The following is a 16,043-nucleotide window of genomic DNA, read 5'->3' as shown; positions in this document are numbered from 1 at the left end:
GTCCCTGGGTCCGGGTGCGACCATGTGTCCCTGGATCCGGATGAGGCCTCGTGCACCTAGGCCCGGGTGAGCCCAAGTGGCCCTGGGTCTGGGAGAGGCCAAGCGTCCCTGGGTCCAGGTGAGACCATGTGTCCCTGGATACGGGTGAGGCCTCGTACACCTAGGCCCGGGTGAGCCCAAGTGGCCCTGGGTCTGGGAGAGGCCAAGCGTCCCTGGGTCCGGGTGCGACCATGTGTCCCTGGATCCGGGTGAGGCCTCGTACACCTAGGCCCGGGTGAGCCCAAGTGGCCCTGGGTCTGGGAGAGGCCAAGCGTCCCTGGGTACGGGTGAAGCCAGATCCTGGGTCCGGGTGAGGCCGTGCGCCCCTGGATCCATCCGGGTGAGGCTGGGTCCCAGGCCCGGTTGAGACCACGCGCCCCTTGGGTATGGGTGAGGCCACGTGCCCCTTAGTCCAGGTGACGCCGTGCCCCTGGGTTCGGCCGAGACCAAACCAGAGGGAGTCGGACCTCCATTACCACCATTTGTCCACCATCCAGAACTGAGGGGTCAGTGCTGACATGTACACATAAGGAACTACTGGACATTGAAATTGGGTCTCAAAAGAACTGTTGGTCCAGGGGTAAGCTCGCTACAGATTGATTCATTCGCCTGTCAGCATAACTATTATTGCTCGTCTCACATTCAGTTCTTATTAGTATATATCTAGTGACATATGATCTCGCTCATCTAGGGGAAATGATGAACAACATAGACTGAGGAACAAGAACAGAACCAGAAGCAAGGAGGCATCGATCGGACTATCGGGCCTCAGAGGGAGGATAGGGGAGGGGAGGGGGAGGGTGGGGGGAGGGGGAGAGTTCAACCAAAGGACCTGTATGCATGCATATAAGCCTATCCAACGGTTAAGTTCAACAGGGGATTGGGGCATGCGTGGGGAGAGGGGTGGGATGGGAATGGGGGGATGAGGACAAATATGTGACACCTTAATCAATAAAGAAATTAAAAAAAAAAAAAAAAAAAAAAAGAATCAGTAAACAAATATTAAGAGCATAAAGGACTATATGCTCATAAGTACTCTGGGAAGTAGACAGAACTGGTTTAACCTACTTTCTTACAGACGAATAACTAGCTTTGATAATGTTAAATAATTTGCCCATGATTCCCAGAGCACTGGTCTCAGAGCACTACACCTGGGAGCTTTAAAAATACCCATGGCTTGTTCTGAGATGGGGCAAAGGCATCTTTTTAAAAGTCCCAGTGATTCTCATGCAGTCTGGGTTAATACCCACTCTCTGAGAGAGAAACAGGCTAATCTACGTAATTAGGTTGCAAGTCTTCCAAACACCAATCTGACAAATAAGTCTATGAAGTACACTTTCTTTTATATGTAGACTACTACATCATTATAGATTCTGAATTTACACAATTTTTTTTTTTAATTTCTACTGGATTTAATTTTACTTACAGGATTCTTGCTTTGCCACTCAACAGGACAGTTGTAATCTTGCATGATCCAGGGATGGCTCAATAGATTTTTCACAGAAATCCGTTTCTTTGGGTCCACCTAGTGGCCATGGAAAAGGAGCTAGAGATTAGCATTTCCAAACGAAGGACACAGAACAACTCTTTTCCTCCTGAGAACTCAAAATTCATCAGAACAGATGTAAACTTTATCATCACAAAAATGCTGTCAAAGACCTTAAAATGGCCTTGGAATAAATTCTTTTAGAAAGGCAATAGAAGCAAGAAAACTATAGCAACCAACATAGGCTTAGGAGATAAATGTTTAACAAACACGAACTTCATTGGTATGGACATTATTCATGAAGTTCAGCCAATCTATTGTATGATGCAATAGTCTTTTGCTGGAAAACCTATTCACAGGAAATATTCACCAATTTAATATTCAAGCAGCCACAATGCAGGGCATTCATACTGAATATGCAATCTCTACCTCCTGAGGAGCTTACAATCACATAGAACAAGTTGAAAAGCACACCTTTCTGTTCCATTTGTAATTTTCAAATATGAGGAGAGGAAAATTAATCAACAAAGATTAAGTTTTTTGGCGTTTAAAAGAAAGGACGAGGTGTTTTCAATCTCATTATAGAGATTTGGTGGTCTGGCCCTACTTAATCAAGGTGAGTGAGCCTGAGGTAAATTTTGAATAAAAAGTGGAGATGGCACTTAATAGATGGAAAAACTGGGAGATATTCTGAATACATAATAATAAAAAAAACTGCACTAATAAGGTATTCATATTTTCAAAGTGTTTCCTATTAATCTCATGTTATCCTCATAACAATACATAACAGAGGCCAGGCCAAGAATCGCCATTTTATAGATCAGAACTAGAGTAGGTGGCATGCATATTATTGGGAGGGTGAATACTTAGACCTCAGCATTCCTGACTTTCCCTCTCAGAGGCCATTTTTTAAATCAGTGGTTCTCAAAGTGTGTCCCAGCAGCATCAGTGTCATCTGGGAGCTTGTAAGAAGTACAAATTCTTAGTCTTGCTCCAGATCTATTGAATCAGACACCCTCAGGGTAGTGGTGCCCAGTGATAGGTGTTTTAACAAGCCCATCTGACAATTGCAACACATGCTAACATCTGAGAACCACTACACTAATTAGATCATGGGGTCCACTCAATTGTACATCAGCTCATTCAAGCATATATTAAGTATCTATTACATATCTAATGTACAAGAGTGGGGGGCAAGGAAACAGAAGAGAGTGGAACAAGAGTTGGTTACAGAAAACAGACAATGCTTAAGAAAAAGGAGGGAAAACCGTATCAGGAAAGACATGCAACAGAGGTCTAAAAAATGCATTTGCAACAGAATTAAGAAAGCATCTAGGAGAGAATGTTTGTACAGCAGACATAATAAATGCAATTTTTAAGCTAACAGTTAAATTTGCTGTCCTCCAAATATAGCAGTAGCACCTCAGACATGTTCAAGTTGAGTCAAACAATTCCAATAGACTCCTATTACTTAAAAACACTAAGTAACAAAGCTTACCTGAAGCATTTGTTGAAGAAGCAGAATGCTACTGGGAGAGAGCCACTTAGGAACCTCATATTTCCCTTTCTGCAAAAAAAAAAAAAAAGAAAAGAAAACATTTAAGAAAGTTAGGTTCAATCAGCCTTGACACAAATTTCTAAGGTAAACAAGCTTGAAGACTTCACCCAACTCTAAAATTTCATAAACATTATTAATAACATAAGAAATCCATTTCTTGTCCTAGCTGGCTTGGCTCTAGTGAAGAGAGCATCAGCCTGCGGACTGAAAAGTCCCAGGTTCGATTTGCAGTCAAGGGCACATGCCTGGATTGTGGGCTCGATCCCCAGTGTGGGGTGTGCAGGAGGCAGCCAATCAATAATCCTCTCTCATTGATGTTTCTATGTTTCTATCTCTCTCTCCCTTTCCCTTCTTCTTTGAAATCAATAAAAATCTATTTTTTTTTAAAAGAAATCCATTTCTTGCCTTAAAGGGAAAAAAATCCAGCAAATTAAATACTATTATCACCTCTAAATTATCCACATATCAGAGAAGGACTAGAGTACAGAGACTGTAAAAGTCCTATATAATAAAGAGGTAATATGCAAATTGACCATCACTCCAACACACAAGATGGCTGCCCCCATGTGGACACAAGATGGCCGCCACAAGATGGCCAGCAGGGGAGGGCAGTTGTGGGCGATGAGGCCAGCAGGGGAGAGCAGTTGGGAGGGATCAGGCCTGAAAGGGAGGGCAGTTGGGGATGATCAGGCCTGCAGGGGAGGGAAGTTAGGGTTGACCAGGTCGGCAGGAGAGGGCAGTTGGGGGGACCAGGCCTGCAGGGGAGCAGCAGTTGGGAAGGACAAGGCCTGCAGAGGAGGGCAGTTGGGGGCGACCAGGCTTGTAGGGGAGGACAGTTGGGGGGAACCAGGCCTGAAGGGGAGGGCAGTTGAGGGGGGGACCAGGCCTGCAGGGGAGGGCAGTTGGGAGGGACCAGGCCTACAGGGGAGGGCAGTTGGGGGTGACCAGGCCAGCAGGGAAGAGCAATTGGGGGGAACCAGGTCTGCAGGAGGGGGCAGTTGGGGGCGACCAGGCCAGCAGGGGAGAGCAGTTAGGGGTGACCAGGCTGGCAGGGAAGGGCAGTTAGGGGCAACCAGGCCTACGGGGGGGTGGGGGGGGAAGAGGCAGTTGTGAACGACCTGGCCTGCAGGGGAGGGCAGTTGGGGGGGACCAGGCCTGCAGGGAGGGCAGTTGGGAGAGACAAGGCCAGCAGGGGAGGGCAGTTGGGGGTGACCAGGCCTGCAGGGGAGGGCAGTTGGGGGTGACCAAGCCAGCAGGGGCGGGCACTTAGGGGTGACCAGGCCTGCAGAGGAGGCAGTTGGGGACGACCAGGCCGGCAGGGGAGAGCAGTTAGGGGTGACCAGGCTGGCAAGGGAGGGCAGTTAGGGGTGACCAGGCCAGCAGGGGAGGGCAATTAGGGGCAATCAGGCCAGCAGGGGAGCAGTTAGGCATCGATCAGGCTGGCAGGGGAGTGGTTCAGGGGGTGATCAGGCTGGCAGGCAGGTGAGCAGTTGGGAGCCAGCAGTCCTGGATTGTGAGAGGGATGTCCAACTTCCCATTTAGGCCTGATCCCAGCAGGATTGGGCCTAAATGGGCAGTCGGACATCCCTCGAGGGGTCCCAGATTGGAGAGGGTGCAGGCTGGGCTAAGGAACACACATACCCCCTTGCATGAATTTCATGCACCAGGCCTCTAGTGGAAAACATAAAGGTTATAGGGCTTTGGAATCTGTAATATGCACTGTAATCAATTTTGTGTTGCTGAAGCAAATTTTAGTTTACAATCTAGGAACAATTATCAGTTGACAAAATGAGATAGTTTTTAGAAAAGGCATATTTGGTGGCAGGATATATGCTGTGGTTAAAAACAGGTCACATATCATCCACAAGGCAGAATTTAGAGGGAAACCAATGAAAGCCAACTTCTAAAGCAAGTACCTCTTTTGGGAATGGAAGGGGCTCAGAAGACAAATGTTTATAATCTGGTATACTCAGAAACTATAATCACCAAGTCCTCAACTGAAAATAAGGCCAGGGGCTTGCGAAACACTAACACGTAACAGAATATTTCTAAACAACCTGCCACACACCCCTGTTTCCCAATTCAGAGGAAATGATATAATCATTTCTCTTAGCAGAGAACAAATTGTTTAATGCTGCCAGGATAACAGGTTAATTATTTGAGCAAAATTAAGATTGAACTGTAATTCACAGTCTACACCAAAATTAATTCCACCCAGATTAAAGAGTTAAATGCAAATACAGAACCATAAGAGTATGTAAAGAAAGCATGGGTGATTATTTTTAGAGTCTTTCTAGACATGATAGCAAAACCAAAAACTATGACAAAATAAAAAGCTGGCATTTCTGTATAGCGAAACACCACTAACAAGGTTAATTAATAGCAAACTGGGGGGTGGGGGGAACCATTTCTACCTAAATGACAAAAGATTAATATATTTCATCAGATAAAAAAAACTCTCACAAATCATTAAGATTTCACCACCACCAAACCTGTTCTTCCCACATCCCCCGCATTTCAGCAAATGGCAACTACATTACCAGGTGCCCAGGCAAAACACTTGGCATCATCTTTAGCTACTCTTTCTCTCACACTTCACATCCAACCCATCAGCAAAATCTACTGCTTCTATGTTCAAAATATATCCAGAATCACCTGTCATGGCCTCCACATCACTAAATTCTCTCACCTGGCATATTGCAAGGGGCTCCTAGCTGGTCTTCCAGATTTCACCACTGTCCCCCACAGACTATTCTCCACTACCACCACCAATGTTCTCTGACCTGGGAGTACCCTTCTAGTTGCTAGATGGGATGCTGCCCGACCCATGAATTACTTAATAAAGCAAATTAGATCTTAAAAAATATATACAGAATCTGGTCATGTCACTTCATTACTCCAAACTCTCTATCTTGCTCAGAATGAAATCCAAATTCCTTACTCCGGCTCTAAGGCCCTGCCTGGTTTGTATTTCCCCATCCAGCCCACTCCTTGTTACCTCTCAAATTCACCTCCTAACTATCCCCCTCACTCAAATAGTCATGCCTTAGGGCCTTTGCACTTTGTTCCCTCCGCCTATAATACTTTCCCCAATATCTACACTGACTGTGCCTTAATCTTCTTCAGATCTCCACTTAAATTCAGTGTTATCAGTGAGGCCTCCCCTGACCACCTTTATAAATAGCTTCCCCTCCCTTCTCTACCCCATCATCTGCCTCCTTTTCATGTCTACTTTTCTTTATAGTCCCATCCCCACTTGTCAAATGACATATTTATATATTTTCTGCCTCACTACATCTATATATATACTAGAGGCCCAGTGTACAAAATTCGTACACAGGGGGTAGTGTGTCCCTCAGCCCAGCCTGCACCCTCTCCAATCTGGGACCCCTCGAGGGATGTTCGACCGCCTGTTTAGATCGGGCCTAAATGGGCAGTCGGACATCCCTCTCACAATCCAGGACTGCTGGCTCCCAACCACTCGCCTGCTTGCCGTCCTGATTGCCCCTAACTGCTTCTGCCTGCCAGCCTGATCACCCCCTAACCACTTCCCTGCCAGCCTGATTGATGCCTAACTGCTCCCCTGCAGGCCTGGTTGCCCCTAACTGCCCTCCCCTGCAGGCCTGGTCCCCACAACTGCCCTCCCCTGCACGCCTGCCCCCCCCAACTGCCTTCCCCTGCTGGCCTGGTAGCCCCTAACTGCTCTCCCCTGCTGGCCTGGTTGCCCGCAATGCCCTCCCCTGCAGGCCTGGTCTCCCCTAATTGCCCTGCCCTGCCAGCCCAGTCGCCCCCAACTGTCCTCCCCTGCTGGACCAGTCAACCCTAAGTGCCCTCCCCTGCAAGCCTGGTCGCCCCCATCTGCCCTTCCCTGCAGGCCTGGGTTCCCCCCAACTTTCCTCCCCTGCAGGCCTGATCACCCCCAACTGTCCTCCCCTGTCAGCCCGGTTGCCCCCAACTGCCCTTCCCTGCTGGTCCGGTCAACCCTAACTGTCCTCCCCTACTGGCCCGTTCAACCCTATCTGCCCTCCCTTGAAGGCCTGGTCCCTCCCAACTGCCCTCCCCTGCCGGCCATCTTGTGGCAGCCATCTTGTGTCCACTTGGGGGCAGCCATATTTGACCACATGGGGCGGCCATTTTGTGTGTTGGAGTGACGGTCAATTTGCATATTACTCTTTTATTAGATAGGATAAAAGCCTAAACAACTGGTCAACCGGCCAGTAGCTATGATGCGCACTGACCACCAGGGGGCAGATGCTCACTGCAGGAGCTGCCAAGCTGTGGTGACTTGGCAGCTGTGGTTCTCGGGTGATGCACCCAGAACCAGAGGGGAGGGAGCCTGATTCTGGTATGCGTCACCCGAGAACCGCCCTCTCGCAATCCGGGACCCCTCTAGGGATGTCAGAGAGCCAGTTTCAGCCCGATCCCTGCAGGCCAGGCTGAGGGACCCCACTGGTGCACGAATCCGTGCACTGGGCCTCAAATTAGACTATAAGCTCTTTAATTACAGGGGTTTTGTCTGTGCTGTCCATCTAGACCAGTGATGGCGAACCTATGACACGCGTGTCAGCACTGACACACGTAGCCATTTCTGATGACACGCAGCCGCATGCCGAGGATGAAACATTTGCTGCTCCTGAGGATGAAACATTTGCGACTAGAGTCTTGGAGTTAAGTTTTTTCCTCAAAGTGACACACTACCCAAGTTATGCTCAGTTTTTTGGCGAAGTTTGACACACCAAGCTCAAAAGGTTGCCCATCACTGATCTAGACTGTAAGGCCCTAGCATATAAAAGGTGCTCAATAATAAATGCAGTAATGGGATAAAAAGGCATGCATTTCAAAAGAAAATGGGCAAAGAATAGTCACAGGTAATGCCCAAAACAAGAACTTGTAAATGGCCAATAAACATGAAATGTTAAAATAATCTAGTAATGAAAATAATTAATTTAAACAAAAATATGATACCATCTGTTCTCTATCAAACTGACAAACTTTAAAAAAATCACTCAGTAAGAGTTCAGGGACAAGAGTGGCTATATATACAACTAGAGGATATAAACTTTTATGAAGAGTAATTTGGAAATACATATGTATAAAACACATTCAAAATTGTATATCCTTGATCCAGCAATTTCACTCCTAGCAATGTATCCTCAACAAATAATGTGGTATGCAAAAACTTATGGATAGAAACATTCAGCACAGAATTGTTTATGGTAACTTTGGGAACTAAGGAATATAGTCTGATAGGGCAAACTTCACAGGGCCCCAAAAATTAATGAAAGACAAAATTAACTGAATAAAGACTGCAGAGTACCTTCTACAAGTCAGCAGGCCGGTGACCCATCACCATGACCTGACCTGCTCAGCTCAGTCTCTGCACTGAAATACTAGCAGAAATAAAGTCCAGAGCTGAGTTCTGCTGCCAGCTTAATCCAACTTCTTATTTGTACACAGTACTTTAAAACACACAGGGCATTTGTACAGATATTTTTATCCTGTGCAGTAGGCAGGGATTATCAACCACATCACACAGATGAAGAAACTACATCTCAGTCAAGGATAGTAAATGCTTGTTCAGTATTATAGTGCAATGGTTCTCAACGGGGGATGTGTTTTTTTTCCTCCAGGGAACATCAGGCAGTGTCTGGAGACATTTTTGATTGTCATGACTTGGGGGCTACTATGGGCAGAGTGGGTAGAGGCCAGGGATGCTGCTAAACATCCTACAATGTACAGGACAGTTCCTACAACAAAGAATTACTTAGTCCAAAATGTCAATAGTGCCCTGGCCGGATGGCTCAGTTGGTTGGAGTGTTGTCCTGTACACCAAAAGGTTTTATGGGTTGGATACCTGGTCGGGAAGCATATAGGAGGCAACTAATCAATGTTTCTCTCTCACATCGATGTTTCTCTCTTTCTTCCTCCCTCCCTCCCTTATACTCTCCCTTCCTCTCTCTGTAAAAAAAACAATAAAAACATGTCCTTGGGTGAGGATTAAAAATAAAATAAAATGTCAAGAGTGCCAAAGTTGAGAAAGATTGTTACAGAGGAAAAAAGGGCATAGTTAGGTCTAGAAGAGAGATAGAGTACTTTTTCTACTGTACTGTGCTGGAAGGTCTAAGAAAGCCTAATGGTAGCCAAGAAGAAAGGCTTCTTATTTTAATACTTAAAGCATATATCTAAGGATCAGACAGAAAAGATCTTGAGAAGAGTAACTCTAGAAAAGGCCCTGTGACAGCCTTGGCTGTGTCCCTCCACCCTGGTTTAAGCTCAGTCTTTGGAGAATTCTTATTTATTTAAGGGATGATTACCTTGAAAAAGAGAGCAAGAAATAGGTAATGCAGAGAAAACCCAAGTGGGAGAGGGAAAAGGATCTGTGGCTAATAAAATAATCCTGGGAATTCTAATGGGCTTGAAATTGTTCATTTTTCACATGGTGCTAAGAAAGGCAGGCGATTGCTCCAACACATACATAATCACAGCACTGTAGTCAGCTCTGTAATTATAAAATATAATCTCATTAAGAGATAATTTGCTCATTTTCTTTAAAATTATAAATTTTACTTGTTAGAAAGCTATTTTACTTTCAAGCTATTCAACTTTCATTTACTAAATTATTTATACTCCCCTAATATTTGTGTACTCAGAACTAGAGTACAGTCATGCTTGTCTTTGAATGTAGTGATGGCAAATGAATATAGGTGACATTAATAAGATTAATACTCAATCTATCAGTAATCATGCTGGAAATTGCAGTTGAGCATTTTGGTTAAAATAGTCAACAAATGAAAACAGTAAACGAAGTCTGCCTCTTAAACAAGAGTTCCATACAGTATGTCAAATATTGCTGGGTATTTAAATCAAACCAAGAACTGAGGGAAGTGTTATTCCCCAGTGAGGAATTTTAGAACATTCTAGGCAAAAATACATACTGCATGCAAGTGATACGACACCTTAATTAGATTCAACCAGCAGACTATTACACTGCGACTCGGAACAATAGTTCTGAGCCAAGATTACAATAAATTTCAAAATCTATAATGTGTGAAATTAAATTCCACAATAATACATAAAAGTCCTAATTTGAATCAATTTTCAACTTGCAAACACATGAAAAACTAAAAAATGAAATCCAGAGGAGAAACAAAGAATATACAGTATTAGTAAATAATATTAATTAGGAAGGCTAAATCTCCACTGAACAAGAATTAGACATTTTGTACCATATTCATTTCACTGCAGAAGTATTTGATTTACCAAAAATATCAAATATCAACTATTAGGATGTAACACTTTTATATTATCTTAAGGTAATTCTCCTCCCCCCAGAGGATTAATACAGGATCCAGTAGTAGACTCAAATAAAAAATAAAAGTAGATGATACTGAAGTTTGCATGTTGGTACATTCACCTTGTATTGGTGAAACAATACATTCATAATTAAGAGCATTAATTCCATGGCTGCATATGAATGTGAACGAACTTGAATAACAGCAAATGAAGGCAAATAAACAGCACAAAACTTTAGGTCTGGATAGGTTAAAAAAAACAGCAAAGTTTGGATTTAAGTCAGTAAATGAGGAAAACCATGGATATAACGTAGTTCAATTTCAGTAAGGAAGGAGTGGTATAAGGAAATAAAATATGATTCCATATACATATATATACACACACACACACACACACACACATCTGAAAAAATACATAAAATCTGGTATACAGATAGTCCTCAGGTTATGTCAGACTTGACGTACGTCGTTTCATGGTTAAGTCGCCATCTCCCATTTATTTATAAAAAAAAAAAAAAGTTCCACCATTTTCACATATGTGCTTTATGTTTTTTATTATTTATTTACCACAAGTAAAGGTCAGGAATTGTTATCTCTCTTTTAATTTTTTTTTACTGTTTCATTTCATTACTGCTGTGTATGTGCTCCATGTGAGTGACGTAGGTGCTTATGGAGGTGGATTCCAACTTACGTTACATCGCGCCATAGGAACGGATCTCCAACATAACCCGAGGACCTACTGTACAGTGTCACTAGGTAAATAACCTCATGCCAATAAATTGGAAAAATTAGACAAAAGGGACACATTCTGTATGTCCAATTCTGAATTCTTGATCATCCCTGCTCTACCAGGAGTCTTTTCCATCTCAGATGATAGCAGCTCCAACTTCCTAGTTGCTCAGGTTACTCCCCTAGTCCCATCCATCAGCAAATCACATCAGTTATATTTGCAAGCATAACAAGAAAGCAGATATTATAACTACTGGACTGATGACTACCAGATTTAAAATTAAAAACATGTTTAGAATTAGTGCCACTATGTTAGCTTATCTGCACCAATAGAAATGCCTTCCTCTACTGATGTAATTGTTCCCCTTCCCTTTCTCATAAATACCCCTTTCCTTTGCCTCCTAATCAGAACACTATTTGGGTTTCTGCCTGAATCAGTGCTTCCCAAATAACTCCTTTTTTTAAAAATCTCAAATAAATGCTCATTACCTTTCACTCTATCTTTAGGTTAACACTAATGACTATGATTATGGCAGTTACATGAATATTAAGGCAAAATTTCTTACTGCAATTCCCAGGGTGGGATATAGGGAAAACTACTTAGTCAAATAAATTTTAAAATTGAAGATTGAACTTAGTGTCCTTAGACTTCTATCACGTATGCAATGGGCCTCCTGGGACTCTCAACTTGTGTACCTTCCCAGAAATGACAGTTGATTTAGGTGGTGTCCTACCTAAAGGGTGTTACAGACCCAACAGTCCAGCCACATAAACCTCTCACCGTTTCTCTTAATGCTTCTCCCATCTAATGCCTCTATGTCTACTCCACCAGGCATGCTCTGTCCCACATCCCTTTCGGAAGCACTTTTACACTTCTTTTAAAGCCCTGCTCAAACCTCACTTCCTTTCAAATCCCATGCCGGCTCCTGTATTACCTTCATTTATCCCTCTGTTATAATATGACATCCCTGACCTCTTGCCCTTTTGAGATAGACAGCCTTGGCTCTGTCTCCAACAAGAAAGCAAGTCCTGGTGAACAATGACCAAGTTGCATATATCTTTGTTCATAAACCACCAGTATCTCACACAAAGAAGACCAGGATTTTGTTCAACAGAACTGAATTCAAGATGCACCCAGAGACGCTGCTCTGCCGGTCTGACCCTGGTTTGCTACAGGTGCTCTTTCTTCACCTATCTTCTTTTGCTAGCTTGCCTTAAATATTAACTCTTTGCCCGGCTGGCATGGTTCAGTGGTTTAGCGTCAACCTATGAGCTAGGATGTCATGGTTCAATTCCCAGTCAGGGCACATGCCCAGGTTACGGGCTCAATCCCCAGTAGGGGAGTGCAGGAGGCAGCCAATGAATGATTCTCTCTCATCATTGATGTTTCTATCCCTCCAGGGATAGAATTGGGAATGGAACCATGACCTCCTGGTTCATAGGTTGACGCTCAACCACTGAGCCATGCTGGCTGGGCATTAAAAAACATTTTCAATATTAACTCTTTATAAAGAATTTTACCATTTCCCTTACTATATGATTTTGGGTGTGTTTTTTAAAATATATTTTTATTGATTTCAGACAGGAAGAGAGAGATACTGGTAGAAACATCAGTGATGACAGAGAATCACTGATTTGCTGCCTCCTGCACACCCCTACTGGGGATTGAGCCCACAACCTGGGCATGTGCCCTTGATTGGAATCGAACCTTGGGCCCTTCAGTCCGCAGGTCAATGCTCTATCCACTGAGCCAAACCAGCTAAGGCAGTTTTTTTAATTGAATGGTATAATTCGCACAACATAAAATCTACCCTTTTAAAGTATACAAGTCAGTGGTTTTTAGTACATTCACAAAGTTGTGCAACCATCACCACTATCTAATTCCAGAATGTTATCATCACCTGCCGAAACCGGTTTGGCTCAGTGGATAGAGCGTCGGCCTGCGGACTGAAGGGTCCCAGGTTCGATTCCGGTCAAGGGCATGTGCCTTGGTTGCGGGCACATCCCCGGTAGGGGGTGTGCAAGAGGCAGCTGATCGATGATTCTCTCTCATCGATGTTTCTAACTCTCTATCCCTCTCTCTTCCTCTCTGTAAAAAATCAATAAAATATATTAAAAAAAAAAAAAAAGAAATCCCATACTCATCACCATTCACTCCCCACTGCTACTCCACCTTTCCCCCAACCCCATAACCACAAATCTACTTTCTATCTCTGGCACATATGATTTAACAAAACATAGTTTTATTACACCTTAAAACCAAATATTTTACCTTCAAAAAGAAAGTTTTTCTGATTTTATAGGAAAATTTGATTTAACACAGCAACTAACTGAAGTATCATTTCAGGATACAAAACAAAAGAAAATCATCTTAAATGTTTATTTCCTTTAATTTTTTGTTTTGTTAAGCTTTTTATTAAAGAAATATACATATAGGAAAGTACATATTAAGGTATACTTTGATAAATTTTCACAAACTGAATACACAAGTATAACCAGCACCTAGATCAAGGCAGAACCGAAGCCCCATGCCCCTCTTCCAGTCACTTCCACCTCCAAAGAGTAACCATTATCTTGACTTCTAACAGCATACATTACGTTTGCCTGCTTTTGTACTTTCACAAGTGGAAGTATTTAGTATGCAGTACAGAAAACTTTTACAATGAAATTTATACCTTGGAGTACTCACCATAATCTTCTTGTACAAAACCATAACATTATCATCATCAAATGGTAGAAAGCCACACATAAGTACATATAAGAGTATGCCCATGCTCCAAACATCTGCCTGAAAGAAAATAATAAATAATTCCAAAAAAATTTAGAACATATTTGAGAAAGGCAGTACACATAACAGTTACAGAATCTTCACAGAGCTGTGAGATCATCCAATTAAACCTGCTCATTCTACAGACAGGGGACCTAAAGCCCAGAAAGGAAGACTTATCCAAAGTCACCTAGGCCACCCACTGCACATCCAATTCAGTGCACTCTCCTTTAATACTGAACTCTGTTTGTAGAAAACTACAGGCCCAGTGCACAAAATTCATGCACGGGTGGGGGGGTGTCCCCTCAGCCCGGCCTGCACCCTCTCGCAATCCATGACCCCTTAGGGGATGTCCGACTGCCGGTTTAGGCCCGATTCTGCAGGGATCCCTGTGGGGTTGGGCCTAAACCAGCAGTCGGACATCCCCCTCGCAATCCAGGACCACTGGCTCCTAACCGCTTGCCTGCCTGCCTGCCTGATCACCCCTAACCCCTCTGTCTGCCAGCCTGATCCCCCCCTAACTGCTCGCCTGCCTGCCTGATCGCCCCTAACCCCTCTGCCTCAGCCCCCACCGCCGTGGCTTTGTCCAGAAGGTCATCCGGAAGGTCATTCAGCTACCCAGTCTAATTAGCATATTACGCTTTTATTATTATAGATAATTTCCAATTGATTGGTTGTATTGGGCGCAATAAGGAAAGGAGGAGGAATCTGCAGGTCTCTGATTCTGAAAGGTAATTCTACAATGCTACTGAGGGTTTATTACATATGAGGGTTATGTAAACACACATGAGGATGTCAAAACAAGTCTTAAAATTTACTACTGATAATCTGAAAATGTGATAAGCTGCACTGCAAAGTCCTCTCTATATACAGAAACCTTAATAAAGTTCAACGATTGATTTTTCAAACACAGAGGCTAGAAATGAGCCTGCCAGCACAAACAGCCCTACAAATCTCAAAATCCCAGAGAGGAGCTTAACCTTTATATAAGCTATCTGGGTGTCCCATGAGTCCTAAGCACTAACTACTTATACAAGCGGAATTTGGCCTTTGTCAATAATGACAGCACTGTTGGCTAAGTCACAGCTCCCACCCTCCTTTGAGCCTTACGAAAATTTTAAGAGGTAAAAAGAGCAAAAAAAGGATAGAAAATCAAACTAAAATGGACAAGAAAAGCCCAGCTGGGTAGCTCAGTACACCAAAGTTTTGGGTTCAATTCCCAATCAGGGCACATAGGTTGCAGGTTTGATCCCTGGTCGGGGTGTGTACAGGAGGCAACCAATCACTTTTTCTTTCTCACGTCAATGTTTCTCTCTCTTTCCCTCTCTCACTTCATCTCTCTCTAAAATCAATAAACATATTCTCAGGTGAGGATTAAAAAAATGGTTAAGGAGAGAGAACCAAGATGACGGCATAGGTAAACGCCTGTACTTGCTGCCTCCAACCACATAAAAATTACAACTAAAATACAGAACTTCATCCAGAACCACAGGAAAGCTGGCTGAGTGGAAGTACTACAACTTGAGAAGTAAAGAAGAAAACGCACTGAGACTGGTAGGAGGTGCGTAGGCACCGAACAGGCTGGTCTGGCACCCAGGTGTGCGGCTTTTTTAATCAGGAGGGAGATTGCCTCTGCGGAGGCTGCCCAGAGGAGCGAGGGCTCCCAGACCCACACCAGACCCCCAGCCCAGGGTTCCAGAGATGGGGAAAGAAGTCCCTACGGGCAGTAAGAACTACAGGCTGTAAAAACCAGTGCGAATTGGGGCTGAGTGACACACAGGCTGGAGACCCAGCTGCTCCTCTTAAAAGGCCTGCACCATGAACTGAATTTACAAGCTCCCACTTCCTCTGAGCTCCAGTGCTGGGCAAGGCTCTGGCGGATTCAGACACATACTAGGAGAAACTGGACTATGTGGCATCAGGGCAGGAACTCGGGGGAGGCTTTCTTCCAGACGGAGGTGCTAGCAGTGGTCATTGCTCATTGTTCCCTGCTGGGACCTCCCCAGTGCAGGGCTTACTGGCAGCCATTTCTGTTTGCTCCACCCTAATGATTCCCAGAGACCCCGTCCCACCCAATTTACAACCTCACCCAAGCTGTGCACAGCGGCTTTTGCATATGAATGGTCTGTCCTTTCTCAGGCTAAAAATCTGTCAAACAAGCTGAAGCTGGGT

General features: G+C 44.1%; 1 protein-coding gene across 7 annotated transcripts in view; it reads right to left on the bottom strand.

Annotated features, from left to right (window-relative positions):
- MELK (maternal embryonic leucine zipper kinase) overlaps positions 1-16,043 on the bottom strand; it is a 59,121-nt gene that overhangs the window by 31,206 nt on the left and 11,872 nt on the right. For all 7 annotated transcript variants that reach the window (XM_054727135.1, XM_054727138.1, XM_054727137.1 and 4 more), the window contains 3 exons: positions 13,794-13,892; positions 3,024-3,092; positions 1,466-1,564 (listed from right to left, as the gene is read on the bottom strand). In XM_054727135.1, coding sequence (XP_054583110.1) covers positions 1,466-1,564; positions 3,024-3,092; positions 13,794-13,892 — 267 coding nt within the window. The remainder of the gene's footprint in view (positions 1-1,465; positions 1,565-3,023; positions 3,093-13,793; positions 13,893-16,043) is intronic.

This window comes from Eptesicus fuscus, chromosome 15, assembly GCF_027574615.1.
Source record: "Eptesicus fuscus isolate TK198812 chromosome 15, DD_ASM_mEF_20220401, whole genome shotgun sequence".
In the NCBI taxonomy this organism is placed as follows: domain Eukaryota; kingdom Metazoa; phylum Chordata; class Mammalia; order Chiroptera; family Vespertilionidae; genus Eptesicus; species Eptesicus fuscus.
This window is presented reverse-complemented; position numbering and strand designations above follow the sequence as displayed.